Source organism: Sinocyclocheilus anshuiensis, unplaced genomic scaffold, assembly GCF_001515605.1.
Source record: "Sinocyclocheilus anshuiensis isolate Anshui unplaced genomic scaffold, SAMN03320099.WGS_v1.1 scaffold58, whole genome shotgun sequence".
Lineage (NCBI taxonomy): Eukaryota > Metazoa > Chordata > Actinopteri > Cypriniformes > Cyprinidae > Sinocyclocheilus > Sinocyclocheilus anshuiensis.
This window is the reverse complement of record NW_015547688.1, coordinates 3,446,714-3,466,298: the sequence shown is the minus strand read 5'-3', so window position 1 is coordinate 3,466,298 and position 19,585 is coordinate 3,446,714. Positions and strand designations below refer to the sequence as shown.

The 19,585-nt window shown below is 36.0% G+C and overlaps 3 protein-coding genes across 4 annotated transcripts in view; 2 read left to right on the top strand and 1 right to left on the bottom strand.

The window, feature by feature from the left end:
* cpsf4 (cleavage and polyadenylation specific factor 4) overlaps positions 1-336 on the top strand; it is a 2,247-nt gene extending 1,911 nt beyond the window's left edge. Inside the window, exon 8 of the mRNA XM_016505935.1 lies at positions 70-336. Coding sequence (XP_016361421.1) covers positions 70-138 — 69 coding nt within the window. The 3' untranslated portion in view covers positions 139-336. The remainder of the gene's footprint in view (positions 1-69) is intronic.
* Positions 337-1,336: 1,000 nt separating this feature from the next.
* Positions 1,337-2,875, bottom strand: LOC107703422 (ATP synthase subunit f, mitochondrial-like). Of its 2 annotated transcripts, none has more exons than XM_016506043.1 (4): positions 2,781-2,875; positions 1,798-1,905; positions 1,584-1,700; positions 1,337-1,480 (listed from the first exon to the last, which is right to left on the bottom strand). In XM_016506043.1, exons 1-4 carry the CDS (start codon positions 2,794-2,796, stop codon positions 1,452-1,454), a joined length of 270 nt encoding a protein of 89 aa, XP_016361529.1. In that variant the 5' UTR covers positions 2,797-2,875; the 3' UTR covers positions 1,337-1,451. The 2 variants fall into 2 exon arrangements, with proteins under 2 accessions (XP_016361529.1, XP_016361528.1); XM_016506042.1 differs by having other exon boundaries at positions 2,757-2,811.
* A 45-nt stretch (positions 2,876-2,920) lies between these two features.
* Positions 2,921-19,585, top strand: part of slc29a4a (solute carrier family 29 member 4a) — a 20,726-nt gene continuing 4,061 nt past the window's right edge. The window contains exons 1-10 of the mRNA XM_016506041.1: positions 2,921-3,065; positions 3,190-3,305; positions 11,193-11,441; positions 13,727-13,950; positions 14,609-14,740; positions 15,547-15,660; positions 16,939-17,067; positions 17,205-17,279; positions 17,366-17,622; positions 18,604-18,727. Coding sequence (XP_016361527.1) covers positions 13,788-13,950; positions 14,609-14,740; positions 15,547-15,660; positions 16,939-17,067; positions 17,205-17,279; positions 17,366-17,622; positions 18,604-18,727 — 994 coding nt within the window. The 5' untranslated portion in view covers positions 2,921-3,065; positions 3,190-3,305; positions 11,193-11,441; positions 13,727-13,787. The remainder of the gene's footprint in view (positions 3,066-3,189; positions 3,306-11,192; positions 11,442-13,726; positions 13,951-14,608; positions 14,741-15,546; positions 15,661-16,938; positions 17,068-17,204; positions 17,280-17,365; positions 17,623-18,603; positions 18,728-19,585) is intronic.

Below are 19,585 nucleotides of genomic sequence, written 5' to 3'. Positions count from 1 at the left end.
CCCCCCCCACATACTACTATGATGCCCTCAAACGTACAGTCACATTCAGTATCTGTTTGCTTTTTCCAGTGCGGTGAGAAGGGCCATTACGCAAACAAATGCACAAAAGGACACCTGGCGTTTTTGAGTGGACAGTAAAGTTTTCTACAAAAAGGATCTCCAATAAATGTGACTATAACTTGCAAAGTGACATATTTCATTCCTGGTACATTAAAGAAATAGTTCACCCAAAAATGAAAATTTGCTGAAAACTGACGCCCCTTCAGGCCATCTAGGATGTACGAGTTTGTTTCTTCATCAGAGCAGAGTTAGAGAAATTTAGCATTACATCAATTGCTCACCAATGGATGCTCTGCAGTGAATGGGTGCCATCAGAAAGAGAGTCAAAACTGCTGATAAAAACATCACAATAATCCACATGACTTCATCAATTTTCATATTGTGAAGTGAAAAGCTGCATGGTTTTAAAAACCAAATCTGTCATTAACGCAGGTGGATTATTTGAATGTTTTATCAGTTGTTTGGACTCTCATTTTGACGGCACCCATTCACCGCAGAGGATCCATTGGTGAGTGTTGTTAAACTTCTTCAAATCTGTTCCAATAAAGACACACTCATCTACATCTTGGATGGCCTGAGGGTGAGTACAATTTCATTTTTGGGTGAATAATTTCTTTAACTTTTCACTGCAAAAGCTATAGTTGAGGGACATAAACGTGGCTCTGCCTCACTGTCCATGTGCCAAGTGCATCTCAGTTAGTACACAATGAAAACGTAGAATGATCAATAACCACCGTTTTCATATGGATTTTTGTTTTACTTTCACATGAAACCTTATAGTCTTTTGTATTGGAGCAACAAGCATCTTGATTGCTTAAACTTTAAAGCAATGCTGAAATTAGAGCAAAGTATGTTTTTAGAGAAAATGATGTCAATTAACAACCAAAATTGGAGGCAGAAAGGACACCACTTTGTAGTCCATCAAGATACTTGTTTATATTAAATGAAACTGATTGTTAGGTTGTTGTACTTCTTACAATAAAGATTTACTGGATTTATGAAACCATTATCTTGGACTACATTTATAAACATTACAAGTAGCACATATCAACTATTATTGTGGTTTTAGCTTTTGCCTGAATAAAGACTTACTCCATTTTCCTTAGTAATCTGGGCTGCAGTGTTACTGACCACCTTGTTTGCCGACTACTGAATCGGTATTAAACCCCAATCAATTTAATACACGTTTAATTCATCACAAGAAATGTGAATAATAATAAATCAAGCTCTTATACATACAGCCAACATTTTGTATGCTTTGAATAAAGAGTCCAAATTAAATAGATTTCATTTTATTCTTGGTCACAACAGTCACAAACAGAAAGCTGAGATGTGTGATGATCACACTGCTGCAGGCAGAAGATTTGAGTGGCCTGGTGGTCCAGTGGCTTTCAGTGGTACTTCCTCCACCTGTCGTGCTCTGGACAAGAAAACACTTCCTCAGTGACACTAAATTCAGACAACAGTACAACAGTGAAGGACACGCTACTACTGATTCTTTAATACACTGAGTTTGTACTTACTGATGTGATCGTATTCCCAGAGGTAGCTCAGGGCAACGTAACCAGCAAGGAACATGGCAACTCCACCAATCCCACCTTTCTTCACATTGATGTATTTGTTGAAATATCTCTCATATCCTAAAAGAAGTTTTGATTGGGGAAAATATTATACAACAGAAATTATTACAATACTGATCAAAGATGCTTTTCTAATATTGAATACACTGGTCGTTACCTCCACGAACACTACCAAGAAGTCCATTTGGGGTGAAGTCTCTTGTTCCCAGCCACGATGGCAGCTGTCCGAGCTTGACGTCCATAAGCCTCTTCTGGGCCAGGGCCACTAGGGGAAAAAATGCATTAAATAAACACGCTTATACAGATAAAGACATTTCACTGGGTTTTATTTGATAATCAGTAAGCCAGTTCTCCTGTGCATTCAAATGAAACAGAACTAGTTTGATAAAAAGGCAAAAAATAATTGCTGTATGCATTGGTTAAAAAGGCAAAGAATGTCAAGCTTATGAAAAATGTTCAAACAGTCCAAAAAGACCAAACAGACACAAAATGCACCATGGTGTTATGTTCGTTTGGTTTTGGCATATATTAGAATAATTTTCAGTACTACGACAGTATTATTTGATAACTATTGAGTGCCATGGTGTATACAGATAAAAGAACTATACTTTTTTGCAAGAACACTTCCAAGGCAAAATATTTATTGTATTTATGGTTACTATTTTTACTATATAGTTACTAACATTATTTGGTCATATCCTGGAGACTTACAGCACAATGACAATATTGTTAACCTACAAAATTAAACATTTTGTTGCTATAAACGAGTCATTACTCTTGAATGGAAGCTGTCCGGCAAGTAGTTCACTACAGACTGTAGTTTTGTCATTAACTGACCAGCACGCTTCACTTAACGAATATCTCACAAAACACTACAGAGGAACTTGCATGTCCTGAACATTATATTCAGTCACGAATGTAATCGGAAAGCCAGTGCGGCCAATGTTACTGAAAGTCCTTGACATGACTGGCGTCTGCCCGCATCGGGGCCTTGAGCGGCGCTGCGCACAAACCACACAACAGACATTCACTCCATGCATGCCTTCAGACACAGAGATACATAACAGAGTGCGATTCAAGTAGAGCTTTCCTATCCAACAGTCAAACGTACTCAACTATGCATGTCCCATTCAACCATACCTGGTTTATCCGCCATCTTGCTCTGAACTTCAAGATGATGGCTGGCGCGGTGGACGCTGGAAGTGAAATAGAGTGACGTCAACGCGCAAAGTGTGGGGGCGGGGCTTATAAATCACGTGATCACCGGATACTACTGCTGTTTGGCTTCGATATCGATGTAAAGAAACAGAAAAACATGTTTAATTTGTTTTATCTGTTTAATCACTTATTACTTTTAGCAAACTTCCATACAGGGCTACACAAGAGCAAATACGCTAAAAATACTACAACGTTTTCGTGCAATTGGTAATGAAACTGTTAAGTATAAAAACGATCTCTGCATCTAAAACACAACCAGAAAGTTTGTTTTTTATAATTTGTTTATTTTATATATATTTTTTATTTCTTAATCTTTTTAACTTTTTAACAGCTGGTACCACTGGAGGGAGACATTTACTGCGTACACACAGATTTGCTGGTAAAACAGGCATGAGGTAAATGCATCACAACACTTCATCTTTCTGGTGGTAAAGCATGTTCTTTGTGGTAAGTAATCAAAATAAAGACATTTTTTAATAATGTGAACATTTGCATTCGTCTTTACATGATGCAGATCATAATGTTGTTTGTTGTTTTGTTTGCTAGAGAGAAATTTAATAAGTGAAAAAAATGTTTATGGATTTTTATGTGGTTTGCTGTAAAACATCACCTTCTCTGAGCAGCAGACCAACATCCTTCTTTTAGTCATTGAATTGATTGTTGCAAAATTAGGTAAATGTTTTTGGGATGTCTATAGGCCAGTGCCTTTAGATAAAATTAATTTAGCAGCTTTGCAAAGTGTGATGATTCAGCTGCTGTCAGGATAATTTCCCCGAAGCTTTCAAAGTCATACAGTACAGATGACAAAAACAGCATCAGTTTTTACAGGCTCTTTGCTTAATTGAAGGCCCAGAGTTAACCTTAAACCAAGTCTTTTCTACTGCCATTTGCATTTAGGTGCACATAGATCTTTACATATGGCTGAAATCCAAAAGCTGTATTAGCAACTGAAAGCCTTTGAGTGGATAGGTAGATCTTAGATAATGTATTTACAGTGTATATACTATAAACTGTATATATTCTATACAATATATTCCATACAACATACAGTGGTGGCCAAAATGATTAGAACACTAGTATTTTCATCAGCAGGAAATATCAGTTTACATTTCCAAACATTCATTTTGCCAGTAATTGTAATAATCCAGTGAGATTTTTGTTTGCACAAGGAGTCTGACGACAGCCAGTGTTCCACACAGAGATCTGATTTGATCATCATCCAGTCTGTCTGAGATTGCGTGAAGAAACAGAACAAACTGAGACAAATCCAAAAGAACTGTGGCAACGTCTCCAAGATGCTTGAAGAAACCTACCTTACCTTACCAAATGTTGATTTAATTTAGTTAATAGAAGTTAATTGATAAAGAATATCTATCTATGACATTATTTTTGACAGCATCCTCATTTTTACACAAGTGCCTAAAACTTTTAACAGTACTGTAGCTTTGCAGGTAGGATTCTTGAAGCATCAGCAAACTGACTTAAAACCATTTTTTAGCTGGTGAAAATACTAGTGGTCTAATAATTTTGGCCACCACTGTAAATGTAAATGTAGTCTGCTTAACCAAAATTAGTATATGTGCATTTATTAGGGAGAATCATTATAGGCTACAACAAATAAATGGTAGGTATTTTTTACAATCAAAATGCTGGTGCAAATCACACTATTCTGTAACATTAAATAAACGAGAAAGAGAAGAGGCTGGCATGGTGATCTCATTAGAATGTGTGAGAGACACACAACTGCCTGATTCACTGTGGTAGATGCATTAGACAGGAGGTCAAAGGCATAAGTGCCATTCATTACTCCGCTCTGCCCTAAAAATCCCAGGCAGAATTCTAATTTTGAGATTTTAATTAAGATGGTGCAGCAGGCACATCAAAGGAGACATCAGTTCATAGTCTTTCAGGAGTTATACGGTCCAGCGTGCAGTTACGTTATATTGATCTTCATTATTCACATATCTGCTCTGATTTTCACTGGCCATATGTTTACTCCGCAAATTGTATTCTTTCATTGCTGTAGGACATATGATAGTGGTGTTATCACATTTTATAATAATATTATTTCTAATCTACGTTTTCAGAGAACCAGGTTTATTAGTTCATCCGTAATGTCTGCTAACAGACGGAAGATCAGGCCAATCTCAATTCCACACTCTAATTGAATAAGTTAATAATCCTCGTGATTATAGGAAAATGATGTAATGGAAAGAATGTTATTGTTCTAGCTCATTTATCTGCCGTGTGAAGGATAGAGAATATTTAAATTCCCTGTGTGCCAGTGGATTCCATCTTTCCTTCCTTGACTTATACATTTTTTGTTCTTTTTTAATGCAATAAAACGTCTGCTTTTTTATTTAATTATTTGCCTGTGTTCCATATTGAATACTACTCATACTATTTCTGCATCATATAGTATGTATACTAGTAGTATGTTTTCTTTATAAATAGGATACCCAGATGACCTACTAAACAAGCAGTATAATGTTGACCTTACTGCATGAAGTACTGTATCCCACAATGCAATGCACTTAACTTGACCTGCCCTTTGATGGTTGAACCACAAATAATATCTAGCATTATTTTAGTATCATAGTTTCATTTTTATATTTTGAATTAGTTTTTATTTTTAGATATTCTATTTGAATTTAACATTAGTTACAGTTGTGCTAATTTTGTTGTGTGATTCTGTCATTTTTATTAGTTTTAGATTTGTTTTAAATGTGTCTGAATAGATTTTATTTCAGTTTTAGTTATTTTAGTACATAGTCGTTAAACAAAATCAAAATGAGAAATGTTGCTTTGGCAACTAGCTGAAATAAAATGTTTCCTTTTTATTTTTATTTTTTTTATTTTAGTTAACTTTTTTTTATGGTTTTAGATTTAGTTAACTGTAATAGTAATCATTTTTAACAACTCTTTCTTAAGAATTATTTAGACTGCCAAATGTAAGTACAAATGTAAAGGTATTTCTACGCAATTTGATTCAAAATGCACAATAACCCATTTTATTTTTAAGAACTCAACTTGCTTAATTATACATGCAAAATGACAAAAATTGTGAAATAATACTGTTGAATTCACTATTTTTAAAAAATAGCAAAATACAGGGCATAGAGTGCAGCATTTAGTGTGCATTCAGAACACAGCCCTTGTTTTTAATCTTATAAGAGCAGTCAAGGAAGATCAGTTTACACTGATTGTATTAATAAAGTTAAGGCCTTGAAGTGTGTCCAAGAAATTCTTCCGCATTGTATGTCTCACAAGCAAATAGCTTTTGACAATATATCCAAAATCTGTCTGGCAGAGACGAGAGGCTATTATGTTTTGCATTATACATTCATATCTGCAATAACTGTCATGATGGGAATGAACATGTATAGCATAATGATTTTAATTTACAATATCCAATCTCATTACATATATAGAAAATAATTGTTATAAAGACTTCTACTACAAATATTGCATGCACAAGGCCTACGGTACAATAAACGCCACCTCCTTTAAACTCATCACCCTCCCACAATCTCACAAATGATATTATAGTACACAGACTAACTCTATTAGACTCTGAAACATTTTCCCTGAGGCTGTTAGACTCCTTAACACCCTCATACCTAATTCCAATTCTAGGAAAATGATTTCAATTCAACCAACATTGTAATTCCCTGCAGTGTTTATGCTGTTCTGTTGAAGTCAGCTTGCATACACTGTTCACATCCATCCAGGATGGATTATGGTTCAGCGAGGCCCTGGGGCACAGGCCTGTTTGGAGACCACCTCCTGATATCATAATGAGATTTAATGTTTAGATAATGAGACATAATAAAGCAAATATGAGATACAAAATCACAACTGCATGACATGTTTCAAAATCATGAAATAAAGTTGCAGTTACAAGCAGTTCAGGATGCATTGCAAATAAGACTATTAGATGCTCAGAAGGCACTATCCCAGCTGACAAAAATATGTAAGAATCTATTTCATCATTACATTATGAAAATGTTATTTCTGAATGTTCTCTGAACGGTGAAAATGTCCAGTATTTTAAATGTTTTAAAAACATTTTTTTCTTGGTTATGTGAATGTTCATTCCTTTTTATCCGTTTGCAACCATTGCAACAATTTTACTCTTGAATGTTCTCTAAACATTCTAAAACAAGTAACATTTAAAAATGTTAGTCAGACATCCAACTACAATGTTTCAGAAAAAAATAAAAAGGGTTCCATGAATGATGTATAAATGGTGTTTTGTGCTAACATTATTAAAGTTCAGATAACTTTGAACGAAATTTGAAAGAACTTGGCTGGAATGTTAGCCAAAGTTCTGAGAATGTTCCCTGTTAGGTCTAGGAACAGATTCAATTTCTTATTTCTTCATTTATTTAACTTTATGTAAACAGTTACTCACACACATTCAAGCACTGCTTATATATCAGATTTACATCTGCATTTCAGCTTCATAATTCATCCATTACATTTGCACTATATTTGGGGTTTGTGCTTAGTATTCTTACTGAATATTGTTTGGAATAACAACTTGAATCTTTAAAACTTGCATTGATTTATTATAGCGGTTGCTCCACAGCATGTTATGAGAACATTTCCTCCAGTTTGTCAAGGAAGTATGTAGCTGACGATATGACAAATCCCAGCAGTAGACACGATTAATGATAGGCCAGTGTTTGAGCCATATCTCATTACTCTCCAGCAGGTCTGGAACTTGTTCCTGCATGATTTGGTTTAACACTCGTCTCCCGCAGCAACATATGCTGAAACAGCAGCCCTAACAGTAGCACTTAACTGAATAAAAAGAGATCAACTCAAAACTCAACTGGAAGGCTCATAGATAATCTCAGGACCTTGTCAGCTAAAGTTTTTTTGGTAATACTGTCTTTTGTTATTATTTCTTTATATGTGACCCTGGACCACAAAACCAGTCATAAGGGTAAATTTTTTCAAAATTGAGATTTATACATAATCTGAAAGCTGAATAATTAAGCTTGTTAGGATAGGACAGTATTTGGCTGAGATACAACTATTTGAAAATCTGGAATCTGAGGGTGCAAAAAAATCTAAATATTGAGAAAATCGCCTTTAAAGTTGTCTAAATTAAGTTCTTAGCAATGCATATTACTAATCAAAAATTAAGTTTTAATATATTTACAGTAGGAAATTTACAAAATATCTTCATGGAACATGATGTTTACTTAATATCCTAATGATTTTTGGCATAAAAGAAAAATCAATAATTTTGACCCACATAATGTATTTTTGGCTATTGCTACAAATATACCCCCAGCGACTTAAAACTGGTTTTGTGCTCCAGGGTCACATAAAACCTTTTAATGAGGACAAAATACTGAGTGCACTTGTACATACTTGACAGATAATTATGTCAGGAATTATAAACACTATATATATCTTTATGTCAATAATGCACTGGGTGAGTATGAGAATATGGATTTGACTATGAATGACTTGTTTTAATATGATTTAAAGCCTTTACAAGATTGTTATGCCAGGGATTTGATGGGGGAAAAAAATGAAATAGACGTCTTAAATATAATATGTAAAATATACACATAACATCCATCCTGTCAAATTACACACACAAATGGTAAAGACTGCTATTACCATTTGGCTCAAAATGTATGGAATGCCTTTGGGCAAATGCCTTTTAGCCATTTTGTATCCGCACAGTATAGCAAAACAGAGCAGGTGATAGAGGAGGTGATGAAACAGCCCAGTCAGCTTTCTGAACACGCACAGAGGCCTTCTGGGGAAATGACATTGGGAAGAAAATTAAATTCCCACTGGGTAAATAGAACATCCAGACAAAGAACGGACTCATTTAACTCATGCAAGAAGGATTCATTTTGCCAGTTCCTTGGGCTTAGAAATGCTGCTGCGAAAACAAATATATAAACTGATGATTCATCGATTAAATGATATTGATTTGCTTCTTCATCAATATCAATCAGCCAAACAGAACATTGGCCATACGTTATTTTTTCTTTATTTTTCTTTATATATATTTATTTTTAGATACAAGATATCCTGAATCAATCATTCTGAACGGAAACAAGATAGCAACCTTACATTGTTGAATGGCAGAGCTAGAAAAAATAGTTGTATAATGACCAATAGTTCCCTTTCATGGGAACTTCGAACTGCGTCCTCTAGGGGTCGCTGTGGGGAACGCCTCGTCGTGACCCGTGTCTGAAGCATACATTGAAAAAACACCAACTCGTTGGCCGGCGACAGCCATGACGTCACTACCGGTGCGACTATAGTATAAATAGGCGCCTATGCTTCAGACACGGGTCACGACGAGGCGTTCCCCATAGCGACCCCTAGAGGACGCAGTGTCTCGTTCCCTACTCAAGGAACCATGGTTACATAAGTAACCTGAGACGTTTCTTATTACACTAACCGGCACAGCAAAATATAAGTGGGAAGTGATCAGTCAAAAACTATGCTAATTGATGAATACGTGCAAATAAAAGTGGAACATCATCAAGGGATTCATTACTAACACATAAAAACATGATTTTCCAGTTCCCGTTTCTAAATTAGATTGGGATGAAATATTTCTGAACTCAGCCATGCACAACGTGTTTTTTTTTTTTCTCATTGGTAAATGCTAAATAATAAAGTATCCTGATGTCTATATTTGGTGACCTTTCTTAATATTGATTGAATAGAATGCCTCAAAAGAAAAGCATAAAGCTGACATTTTCTTAGTTACAGAATGAGTGTGTGATATGCTATTTATCATAAATAGGAAACAGAAAGTCCATTTCTCCTTCACACAGAGGACCCTTTATAGGGCATTGTTGCCATGGCAGGTCATTTGAAAGATGAACACTGCATGTTCACCTTGTTTTTGTTGCCTTCTCCCTCTATAAGTGATGCCAGATATATAACAGCAGCATTATGTACATTCAAAATGCAAAGGTGTCCCATTGATTTCTCTGAAACGCAAATAAAGCATTCTATCATATGCTCCTTCCTCATTGAGAGTCGCTATTGAGCTTTGATATTTCCCAAGAATGCTGTCTGGACATCTAATGCAAAATCAAGTTCAAGGCTCAATGCTGCCCAACCATGTACTGAGGAGTACAACGTACTGATTATCCAAAAGATGTCAAGAAGTTTTAATAATGACAAAATGAACCTACTTCTACAAATGTTTGCACTGGATTCCACTTGTTCCAATCTGTAGCCAATGTATTATTTTTTCCAAAAGGTACTGATTGAGACTAATGTAATAGATCAAATAACGATGGTGCATGCAGTGCTTAAAGTTTATTCATCTCTTAAATCAGACCACAGACCACAATGCCAATCACAAATCCCTAGAATGCATATTGGGGTCAGTAAGATATTTTTATGTTTTTTGACAGATGTCTCTTATTCTCACCGAAGCTGCATTTATTTGGATCAAAATAAAATCTGAATTATTGTTATATATTATTACAATTTAAAATAACAGTTTTCTATTTGAAAATATTATAATTGTAATTTATTCCTGTGATGGCAAAGCTGAAATTTCAGCATCATTACTCCAGTCTTCAGTGTCACAAGATCCTTCAGAGATCATTCTAATTAGCTGATTTGCTGCTCAAGAAACATTTCTGATTATTATTAATGTTGAAAACAGTTGTGCTGCTTGATATTTTATAGAAACAGTGATATTTTTCAAGTTTCTGTGATGAATAAAAGTTCAAAAGAGCAACATGTGAAATAGAGATATTCATAACAATGTAAAAGCCGTTAGGCTACTTTTGTTCAACTTTATTTTATTTAACATTCCGAAATAATGAAAGCTGAATTCCGCAACTGACCAATCAGAATTAAGTATTCCAATGTCTAGGCCTATGTAACTATTGGGCGCCGTGATTTTGCCAAGTAAAACATGTTCCTGGATCAACATTACCTGTCCAAAAATACAGACTTAACCCAATCCCCACCCCTAAACCTAACCCTACCCATAATTTATTCCTAAAATCAGAGGGAAATGATAGCTGATTAACAAGGGTGTAGAAGCACCTAATCCTGATTGTAAGCCTAAAACTGACATTTCCTGAAAAGTTATCTCTCAATTCTGATTGGTTGATTGGAATGATGTTCCAGGATCAACAAGGATGTTGATCCAGGAACATGTTACTTGGTCAAATCACGCTCACCGTAACTATTTGTTTTAGGTTTTTCTAAAATATTTAATTTGTGACACTGTAATCATTGATTAGTTTTGCAGTTATTATTCATTGCATCATTGAAATAAGTGCTGTTCATGAAGTGCACTAATGCAGGTTTCCTTTAAAGCGATAAAGAAAGCGGGTTGCCTTGGCAGACAGCTGGAGGCTTCAGACCGCTGCAAACTCACTCGCTGTGTGGGAGGGAGAGAGAATGACAGCGGCTCTGTGCCTCTTCACCTTGTGCAGGAGGATATTTACACCGGAGAACCCAAACAACACCGCACCAATGATGAAAATGCTTTATATGTAAAGAAGGCTTGTGGTTACCCGGAGTAACATGCGAATAAGGGAGGAAAGACGCATTTAATTGTTCGGGGTAAGATATAACCTGTTGTCTTTCGGATGACTATATCGCTTTTGTCTCTTTAAAATGATGCGTAAGCGCTGCTAGATGAATAATGGAAATATATGCTGCGAGTTGATCGTATGACTAGCTATAACAAGTCCAGTGAGAACAACAAAGCAGCCTGCAGCAGATAACAACATTACGTGACATTTTCTCGCGTGGAATGGTGTGTTTTGAAAAGAAGAAAGTGATTAGATTCCCTCTAAAAAGCGTGTTGATATGTATACAGCTGCTTTTCGGCTTACTGCTAATTACATATACTAGTAGGCTTATGTAGCGAAGCGCATGATTAGTTTGTTTATTTTTTCAAACGAAGTTTTCGCACATCATTTGGATTTAGACTTATTCCGTCTTACAGCGTCTTGTTTTTTCACTAACATTTACCACACAAATTTATACTTTTAGTTTGTTAAACACACAACGGCACTATCAGGTCCTCTTATTGTTCGTCTTACATCCTTCATCTGCATTCATCAGCCATTCTTCAGTATCATTGGCTCTCTGCATCATTTTAGAAAGCCTTTATACATGTTATTATATTATATTATATATTTGAAATAGGCTATAATTACTTTCGTTCTAGTGCATATTATAATGACAATCTATAGAAAATGACTGTAGGCCTACATAAACAATAAAATGAGTGACATCTGACAGTTCATGGTTCAGCAGGTGTGCCTTTTATTTCCACGTCTCAGCACTGTTTACATACAGTATCTTAGTTAAACAACATCAGCCACTATGATAATATGGGCTACATGACAGCTTTGTGAATATGTTGTTGTACAGTATGTCTTTGTGTTTGGTTACAAACAAATTAACTATTCCATTTGGTTTTAATCATCACAATGCAACACGGTCGGATAAGGCACAAAATGTGCCCGACAACTCTCTAGTCAGTGACGTAACACTGATATCAAAAAAGATTGCTTTTCTTTTGAACCAGTCCTGCATTGCCAGCCCCAGGCTCTTCAAAGGACGCATTGGCAGATTTCCAAGATGAGGAAAATTTCAATAACATGTCCAACAGTGGCATCTTGGCTAAGGCTCTTCTTGCTGCAAGCACCTGATTTGCATTAAGAATATAGATTTATTTTAGATTGTCTGATTGCTCTTTCCTAAAATAGATCACACAGGGATGCAATATATCCCTTGACAATACATTACCAATGATGCACACGTATACGTATGCAAATAAAGTAAAAAAAGAACATTACTTGCACAAAGGCATAGAGCATATAGCCAAAAGTGAAATGGCACATGGCACGGCTGATTTAACAGAAAGTGACTTGAGGCTGCTCTTCACATGCTTTTATTACACTTCACTGTTCAGTCACTAGAGCCAGTTTGACATCACAGGCCCCTTTCATCTCAGTGAACTAATATGAAAAACTCAAATTTGCCATAATGCTTATAGTGAGTGTATTGACCTTCATGAACATCAGAGATGCATGCAAATTAAAACATAAAATAGACTTACATGGAAATATCTTTAGATGTCGTTTTAGTTGTTTAAGATTGTTAAGACTGTCATTATCTCACGTGATTATGATAATAACGGTGTTATTGATTTGAAACTATATTAAGAAATGCTAAATTTAAATAATCATGAATCTATTTTAATAATATGAAATGTAAATGATATATATTTAAAATAAAAATGATTTTGGTAACACTTTATTTTACAATGTCCTTGTTACACACGTTACTTGTACTTATTACTATTATAATAACAATAGATTATGCATAATTAAATGCAAGTAACCCTAAGCCAAACCCTAACCATATAAGTACATGTATAATTAATATTCCTCAGTACTTAAATGTATAATTACACTGTAACAAGGACAACTTAAAAAATAAACCGTAACTATTATTTTTATTTACATCAAATAATTGTATTTAAAATAATAATTTAAAATTTTAGTGTTTAAAATTGAATTTGTTCCTGTGATTGCAAAGCTTCAGTGTCACATGATCCTTCAGAAATCATTGTAATATGCTGATTTGTTGCTCTTATTTCTATCAATGTTGAAAGCAGTTTTGCTGCTTAATATTTTTGTGGAATATATTTTGACTGGTAGTGTATACATTAAAATCTTTTCTTCTGTGATGACAACACTTAAAAATGAAACATCGTAACTACACTTTAAAGTTTGAGGTTGATTATCAAGATATTTTAAATGTAATGTGTTGCATCTAATCTGTTTTGTAAGTTGCTTACACACACATTCTTTATTTTCATCCTCTTACAGATCACATTTCTGTCACTGTTAAAGAAGGCCTTTTCAGATATTCCAGGCCAAACGAGGGACTATGGGCTCAAAAGGAGTAGAGAGACGTAAACAGGCCACCCCTGGCCAGACTCCCGAGGGCAATGTGGTGATGAGCTTCAGTTTCGAGAGCTATCAGCTGGAGGAAGAGGACTGTCAGGTGAAAGACATCTCAGATAAAGGAGTGCTGGCCCTTTCAGAACCTGGTGAGTCTCTGCTGCATATGATGTGCCTCAATGTAACTACAAAATGTCATTTGAGTCACTATTTCATATGTGTTGTGCTCGTACAATGTGTAATAATACAGATTTTAATTTAAAAGGTTACAATACTTGGCATGTACTAGCTATGTGTAATCATGTTAGCTGGAGAGTCTGCTGTCCCCTCATGTTGCCTGGTTACAAAGGTCATGCTTATTAAATCAGTGGAGTAGGAGAACATACACATTGATCTTTAGAGTTTGCTAGGCTAGCTAAGCATATAGATATATTCTACATTTGGTCAAATATACGTTTTACATTTTTAGTCATGATTTCATTTCTTCCATCTCTTAAATTAGGCATGCAGTGTTAAAGGACTAAAGCTGTATAAACATTAGGAAGCCAGCAAGAGGCACAGAAGTGCTTCCATCAATCAGTTCCTCATCCAGAAAGAGAGAGAGAGAAAGAGAGAGAGAGAGCAAAATGTCAAATGTCTCATGCGTATGCATAAATATACTTTAAAGAGACAGCACACTGGCTGAGAGACAAATATTTAAAACGCACATATTTTGAAATGTCATACAAATACAACACAGACAGGACTTTTGTTTATAACTCTCACTCGTTGTTTGTGAATACAAATGCGTGTGATTTCTGTGCGTAGCGTTTGAAGAACCTATTCCAGATGACCGTTACCATGGGATCTATTTTGCCATGCTCCTGGCTGGAGTGGGCTTCCTGCTGCCTTACAATAGCTTCATTACAGATGTTGACTACCTGCATCATAAATTTGAAGGTACTCCATTATATTTATGGATCTACATTTTCAGTAGCATTTACATGAAACAAATTATGGTTGAAATATCTGTTAAAGGTTGTGAGTTAAAAAAAAAAATTTATACTTGTGTTTTCATGGTGCTTGCCAGAATTGCTCATTAAAATGTTGTATTTTTATATGTATATATGTATATATATAGAGAGAGATAGATAGATAGATAGATAGATAGATACTGTAGATAGATAATGCTTTTAAAGACATCTCTTATGCTCATCAAGGCTGCATTTATTTGATCAAAAATTCAGTATAAAGAATAATATTTTGAAATATTATTAAAATATTAGTACAATTTATGTTAACGATCGTGAGTTTTAAAACATGTTATACTTGTGTTTTCATGGTGAATTGCTCATTATAATGTTATTTTTTATATGTATTATATATATTTATATATGTATATATATTTTTAAAGATGTCTCTTATGCTCATCAAGGCTGCATTTTTTATCAAAAGCAAATATATACTGTATATATGTAGGCTATAATTAATAATATTTTGAAATACAGTTTTGTATTTTAATATATTTGAAAAATTTCAGAAATCATTCTAATTGGGTGACTTCGTGCTCAATAAACTTTTTTTTTTTTTTGACCAGTGATCATCATGCACTTTCATTGTATAAAGATAATCAGTTTTGACATTTGTGTTTGTATGAAAAATGTCAAAACAATCAGTCTGATTGAGCATACTGTTCTTGTATGATAGTAAGAAAAAAATGCAGTAAACTTCGAGGTCATTTCCTTTTTGTCTTCTGTGTCTTTCAGGAACATCCATTGTGTTTGACATGGGTTTAACATATATACTTGTGGCCCTAGTGGCTGTGATCCTAAACAATGTCCTGGTGGAGATGCTGAGCCTGCACACCAGGATCACTGTGGGTGAGTGTGTTTATTTAGAGCAGACAGACAGTAGAGCACAAAGGGATGGGGGAGGAGGCCGCTGATTGACCTGAGGGGAGAGGGAGGAGGGGCGACGGTCCATCACTCATCTCAACCTGAGGAATAACACTCACCAAATACTGCTGAATAAGAGGACGGCTTACATATAACCCAAACAGCAGATAAACACAGGAAAATTACACCACGACAATACCGATTGACTGATGACACACAACAACACACACAACCCAAGCAAACGGAAAAATATGTCAATTTAACGCTTCTGCCATCATTTACTCACCCTCATGCTGACCTGTATGAATTTCTTTCGTCTGTGGAAAAGATAATCATTCCAAATATGTTTTCAGTACAGTGTTATTCAGTGGTATATTATATGGACAGAAACACCGAGACATTTTATAAACTCTCTTCTTTTATGTCCATAGAAGAAAATGTCATGAGGGTGAACAACATGAGGGTGAGTAAATGATTTTAGGGGAAATTATACCTTCCAAAACCCTCCAAAAACAAATCAAATTCTATAATATAATCAAATATTATGATGTTGTTTGCAAACACACTTTTTTTTGTTCAAAAGAAAATACTATTTCAGTCTTTATACTTAAAAATATAATGTTTAATTCAGTGTTACTTTTAATTTCTTTCTAATTATTTGTGAAATTTACTAGTAATTTCTGAGTGAAAATGGTTTCAAAGTAAATCCTACACCAGTCCTGCAGACTTTTTCTTTAGTGCATAGATTGTTTATTAAGGCTGGAATATACTACACAATTTTTGCCCCAATTATCCTTTTATTTACTGTTTTGATAAGTCAACGCTAGTTGCCAGAAGTCAGTGTCAGTCTGCAGATTAGAGTTGACAGATTTCATAGAAAATCACATAGTGTAGGATAGTCACAGACTCTGATTTTTTAGCTTCAGGCTTTGATTCCATCCAGTCAGAGGATATCAAACATGTTTGATATTTGCAGCCGATTTTAGAACGCATATTGTTTTCATTTGTCATGCGTCTCCTAGCAACAATGCGCACGTTTCTTTGCAAGTTTGTTGTGATCGGAACAACTTCAAAGTCTGCTAGTGTGTGATCCTCAGTCGTTTAGTGTATGATGGCCAGTTTTCCTCTGTCACTACTTACAAAGTCTGTAAGTGTATGATGCCTAGTGTTTTAAAAACTTTAGATTTTAAAAGTCGTGTAGTGTATTTCAGCCTTTAGTTATGATATCTCAAATTTGTTTACATCCAAGTTCACCTCTTGTAGGTTACCTCTTTGCACTTGGACCTCTGTTTTTTGTCACCATTTTTGATGTGTGGCTGGAGAGGTTCACCACGAAGCAGTCGTACGTAATCAATCTGATGTCTATGGGTACTGTGGCCTTTGGATGCACAGGTATTTGTTGATACTTTTCTTTCCAAAGCCATCATGACTGCAGAAGCGTGTTGGGAGTGACTGTCCCTCTTTCAGGCTCACATTGTGTTGTCAACCATTTCCAGCCATAACAGTTTTTCATCCTATTGTGTCGCCAGTACAGCAGTCCAGTTTCTATGGATACATGGGGATGCTTCCCAAGCGCTACACACAGGGTGTGATGACCGGAGAGAGTAAGATGCGGTCATGAAAATCCATGATGTTTGGGTAAAATGCAAAAACAAGATTCTCATTCTTTGTTTTGTTTTTTTCTGTATAGGCACGGCAGGAGTGATCATTTCACTCAGTCGTATCTTCACCAAACTATTGATCAAAAACGAGAGGAAGAACACCATCATCTTCTTCATCATTTCCATCTGTATGGTGCTACTGTGTTTTGTCCTGCACGTCCTGGTGCGAAGGACACGTTTTGTCCAGTACTACACGAGTCTGGCACGACAGGCCCTGTCCCACGCCAAAGACCACTCACAAAACGGGACCCAGTACCAGGTCCACCATGATGTCCTTACAGAAGAAGTAAGATTTGTAAGTTTTGCATGCCAAATGTGAGATGGGCATATCATTATGAAACTATTTATGGCCTTTCTCCAATAGTAATTCCATCATTTTTCTGAAGAAACAAATGTCATTTTCTCATCGTTTCAAAAATATCAACAAGGCGGCAACAATACTACAGTGAGAATAAAAGTTACGCCTTCTTTCTTTGCGTGAACATTTGGGCGGCGTTATGCAAATCTTCCCACATAGTGACGTAGACATGTGGGGGCGTGTTAGAATGAGCCGTTTTAGGTAGGCGTGGCTAACTCTTAACTTTTATAAAGAATATCTCTCTGGATTTGAGACTTTATAGTCTTTGCAACTTTACAGATCTTCTTTATGCACCAAGAGCTTGTAACACTTCAAAGAGAAAGGAAAAATTGAAATCGCATCATATGACCCCTTTAAGATTTTTGGACTAAGGACTGGAATTTAATCTAGCAAAGACAAAATACCTCAGAATGAGATATTTTGTATCGTAAAGATTCTTACTGTTCATTGTTGCCTATTTATTTATTTATTTATTGAATGCTAGTTTATGCTGGAGCTTTACACTGAGGGTGTATTTCTCCTGAGCAGTTCCCCGTCTGTGCTGCCGTGAGACCCGAATGCTCTTGTTTTATTCTCAGCAAATTAATAAGAGAGTGGTTTTACTAGCTCAGCCAGACACTTAATCAAGTAATGGCCCTCCTCAAGCAGGCCCTGCAGAAATGCTAGTTCATCAAGAAAAGCATTACAATATCTGAATGCACTGCACGCTCTCACAAAGTCGCAGTGGCCTGCTTGATATGGTCACTGCTTCTGATGTGCTATTTTTTTGTTTTGTTTTGTTACATCAAAAAATGCAAGGTTTTTACTGTATTGAACTGAAAAAAAAAATATTGATAGTCACTCCACTGTCCTATACGGATATATAATGTATTCAGTATGAATTGTTCAGATGTCCTGTCTGTTTTCAAGGGTAACGGCGCAGTAGGCTCTTCCCCAGCTGAAGACGGCTGCACAGATTTTGCTGGAGGAAACACTTACGTAAGGTTTGATGTGCCCAAACCAAAGATTAAACAGAGCTGGCCAGGCATCAAAGGTGTGATCTCATTTATAATACAGTATTTTCTATATTAATCCTTATTAACAAATAAATTATGATTTAGCAGTGCATCAATATTACAATTCTAGCTGATACCAATAAATCAGTGATCATTTTCATGTTATCAAGTCAAGTCAAGTCAAGTCTGCTTTATTGTCAATTCTTCCACATGTACAGCACATACACACAGAGAATTGAAATTGCGTTACTCTCAGACCCTTGGTGCATACAGAACACTAACAGTAGAACATAAATACAGATAGATACAGATTTAAATATAAAATACAACTATACAAATATACAAATAAGGTAAAATGTAAAAAAATATATAAAGCAGCACAAGGCACATGGCAGATAGAGTGCAAACCAGTGAAGTAAACAACAGTGCAGATATAATGATTGTAGTGCAAAAGAGCTTATTCAGACTGATTAAAGTGACAGTGTGTGTGTGTATTTGGGAGGGGGGAGTGGGAGAGTCCATCAGAGGGTCAGAGTTCAGTGGTGCGTGGGGCAAAAGAGGGGAGAGGGGGCAAGGTCGGGAGGGAGTTCAGCTTCCTGACAGCCTGATGGATGAAGCTGTCCTTCAGTCTGCTGGTCCTGGCCTGGAGACTCCGCAGTCTCCTCCCTGATGGCAGCAGACTGAAGAAGCTGTGTGTCGGGTGGGTGGGATCACCTGCAATGCAGAGGGCTTTGCGGGTGAGACGGGTGTTGTAAATGTCCTGGAGGGAGGGGAGAGAGACACCAACGATCTTCTCAGCTGCTCTCACTAAGCGCTGAAGTGTCTTGCGGCAGGACGCGTTGCAGGCACCATACCACACAGAGATGCAGCTCGTCAGAATGCTCTCGATGGTGCCT

Excerpts from the sequence above, each read along its gene's own strand:
- LOC107703422 (XM_016506042.1), bottom strand. The coding sequence starts at position 2,796 with ATGGCGGATAAACCAGGTATGGTTGAATGGGACATGCATA. Across the intron at positions 1,906-2,756 it reads GGTTGAATGGGACATGCATA|TGGCCCTGGCCCAGAAGAGG; the intron begins GTTGAGTACGTT and ends TTTTTCCCCTAG. Across the intron at positions 1,701-1,797 it reads TCTTGGTAGTGTTCGTGGAG|GATATGAGAGATATTTCAAC; the intron begins GTAACGACCAGT and ends AACTTCTTTTAG.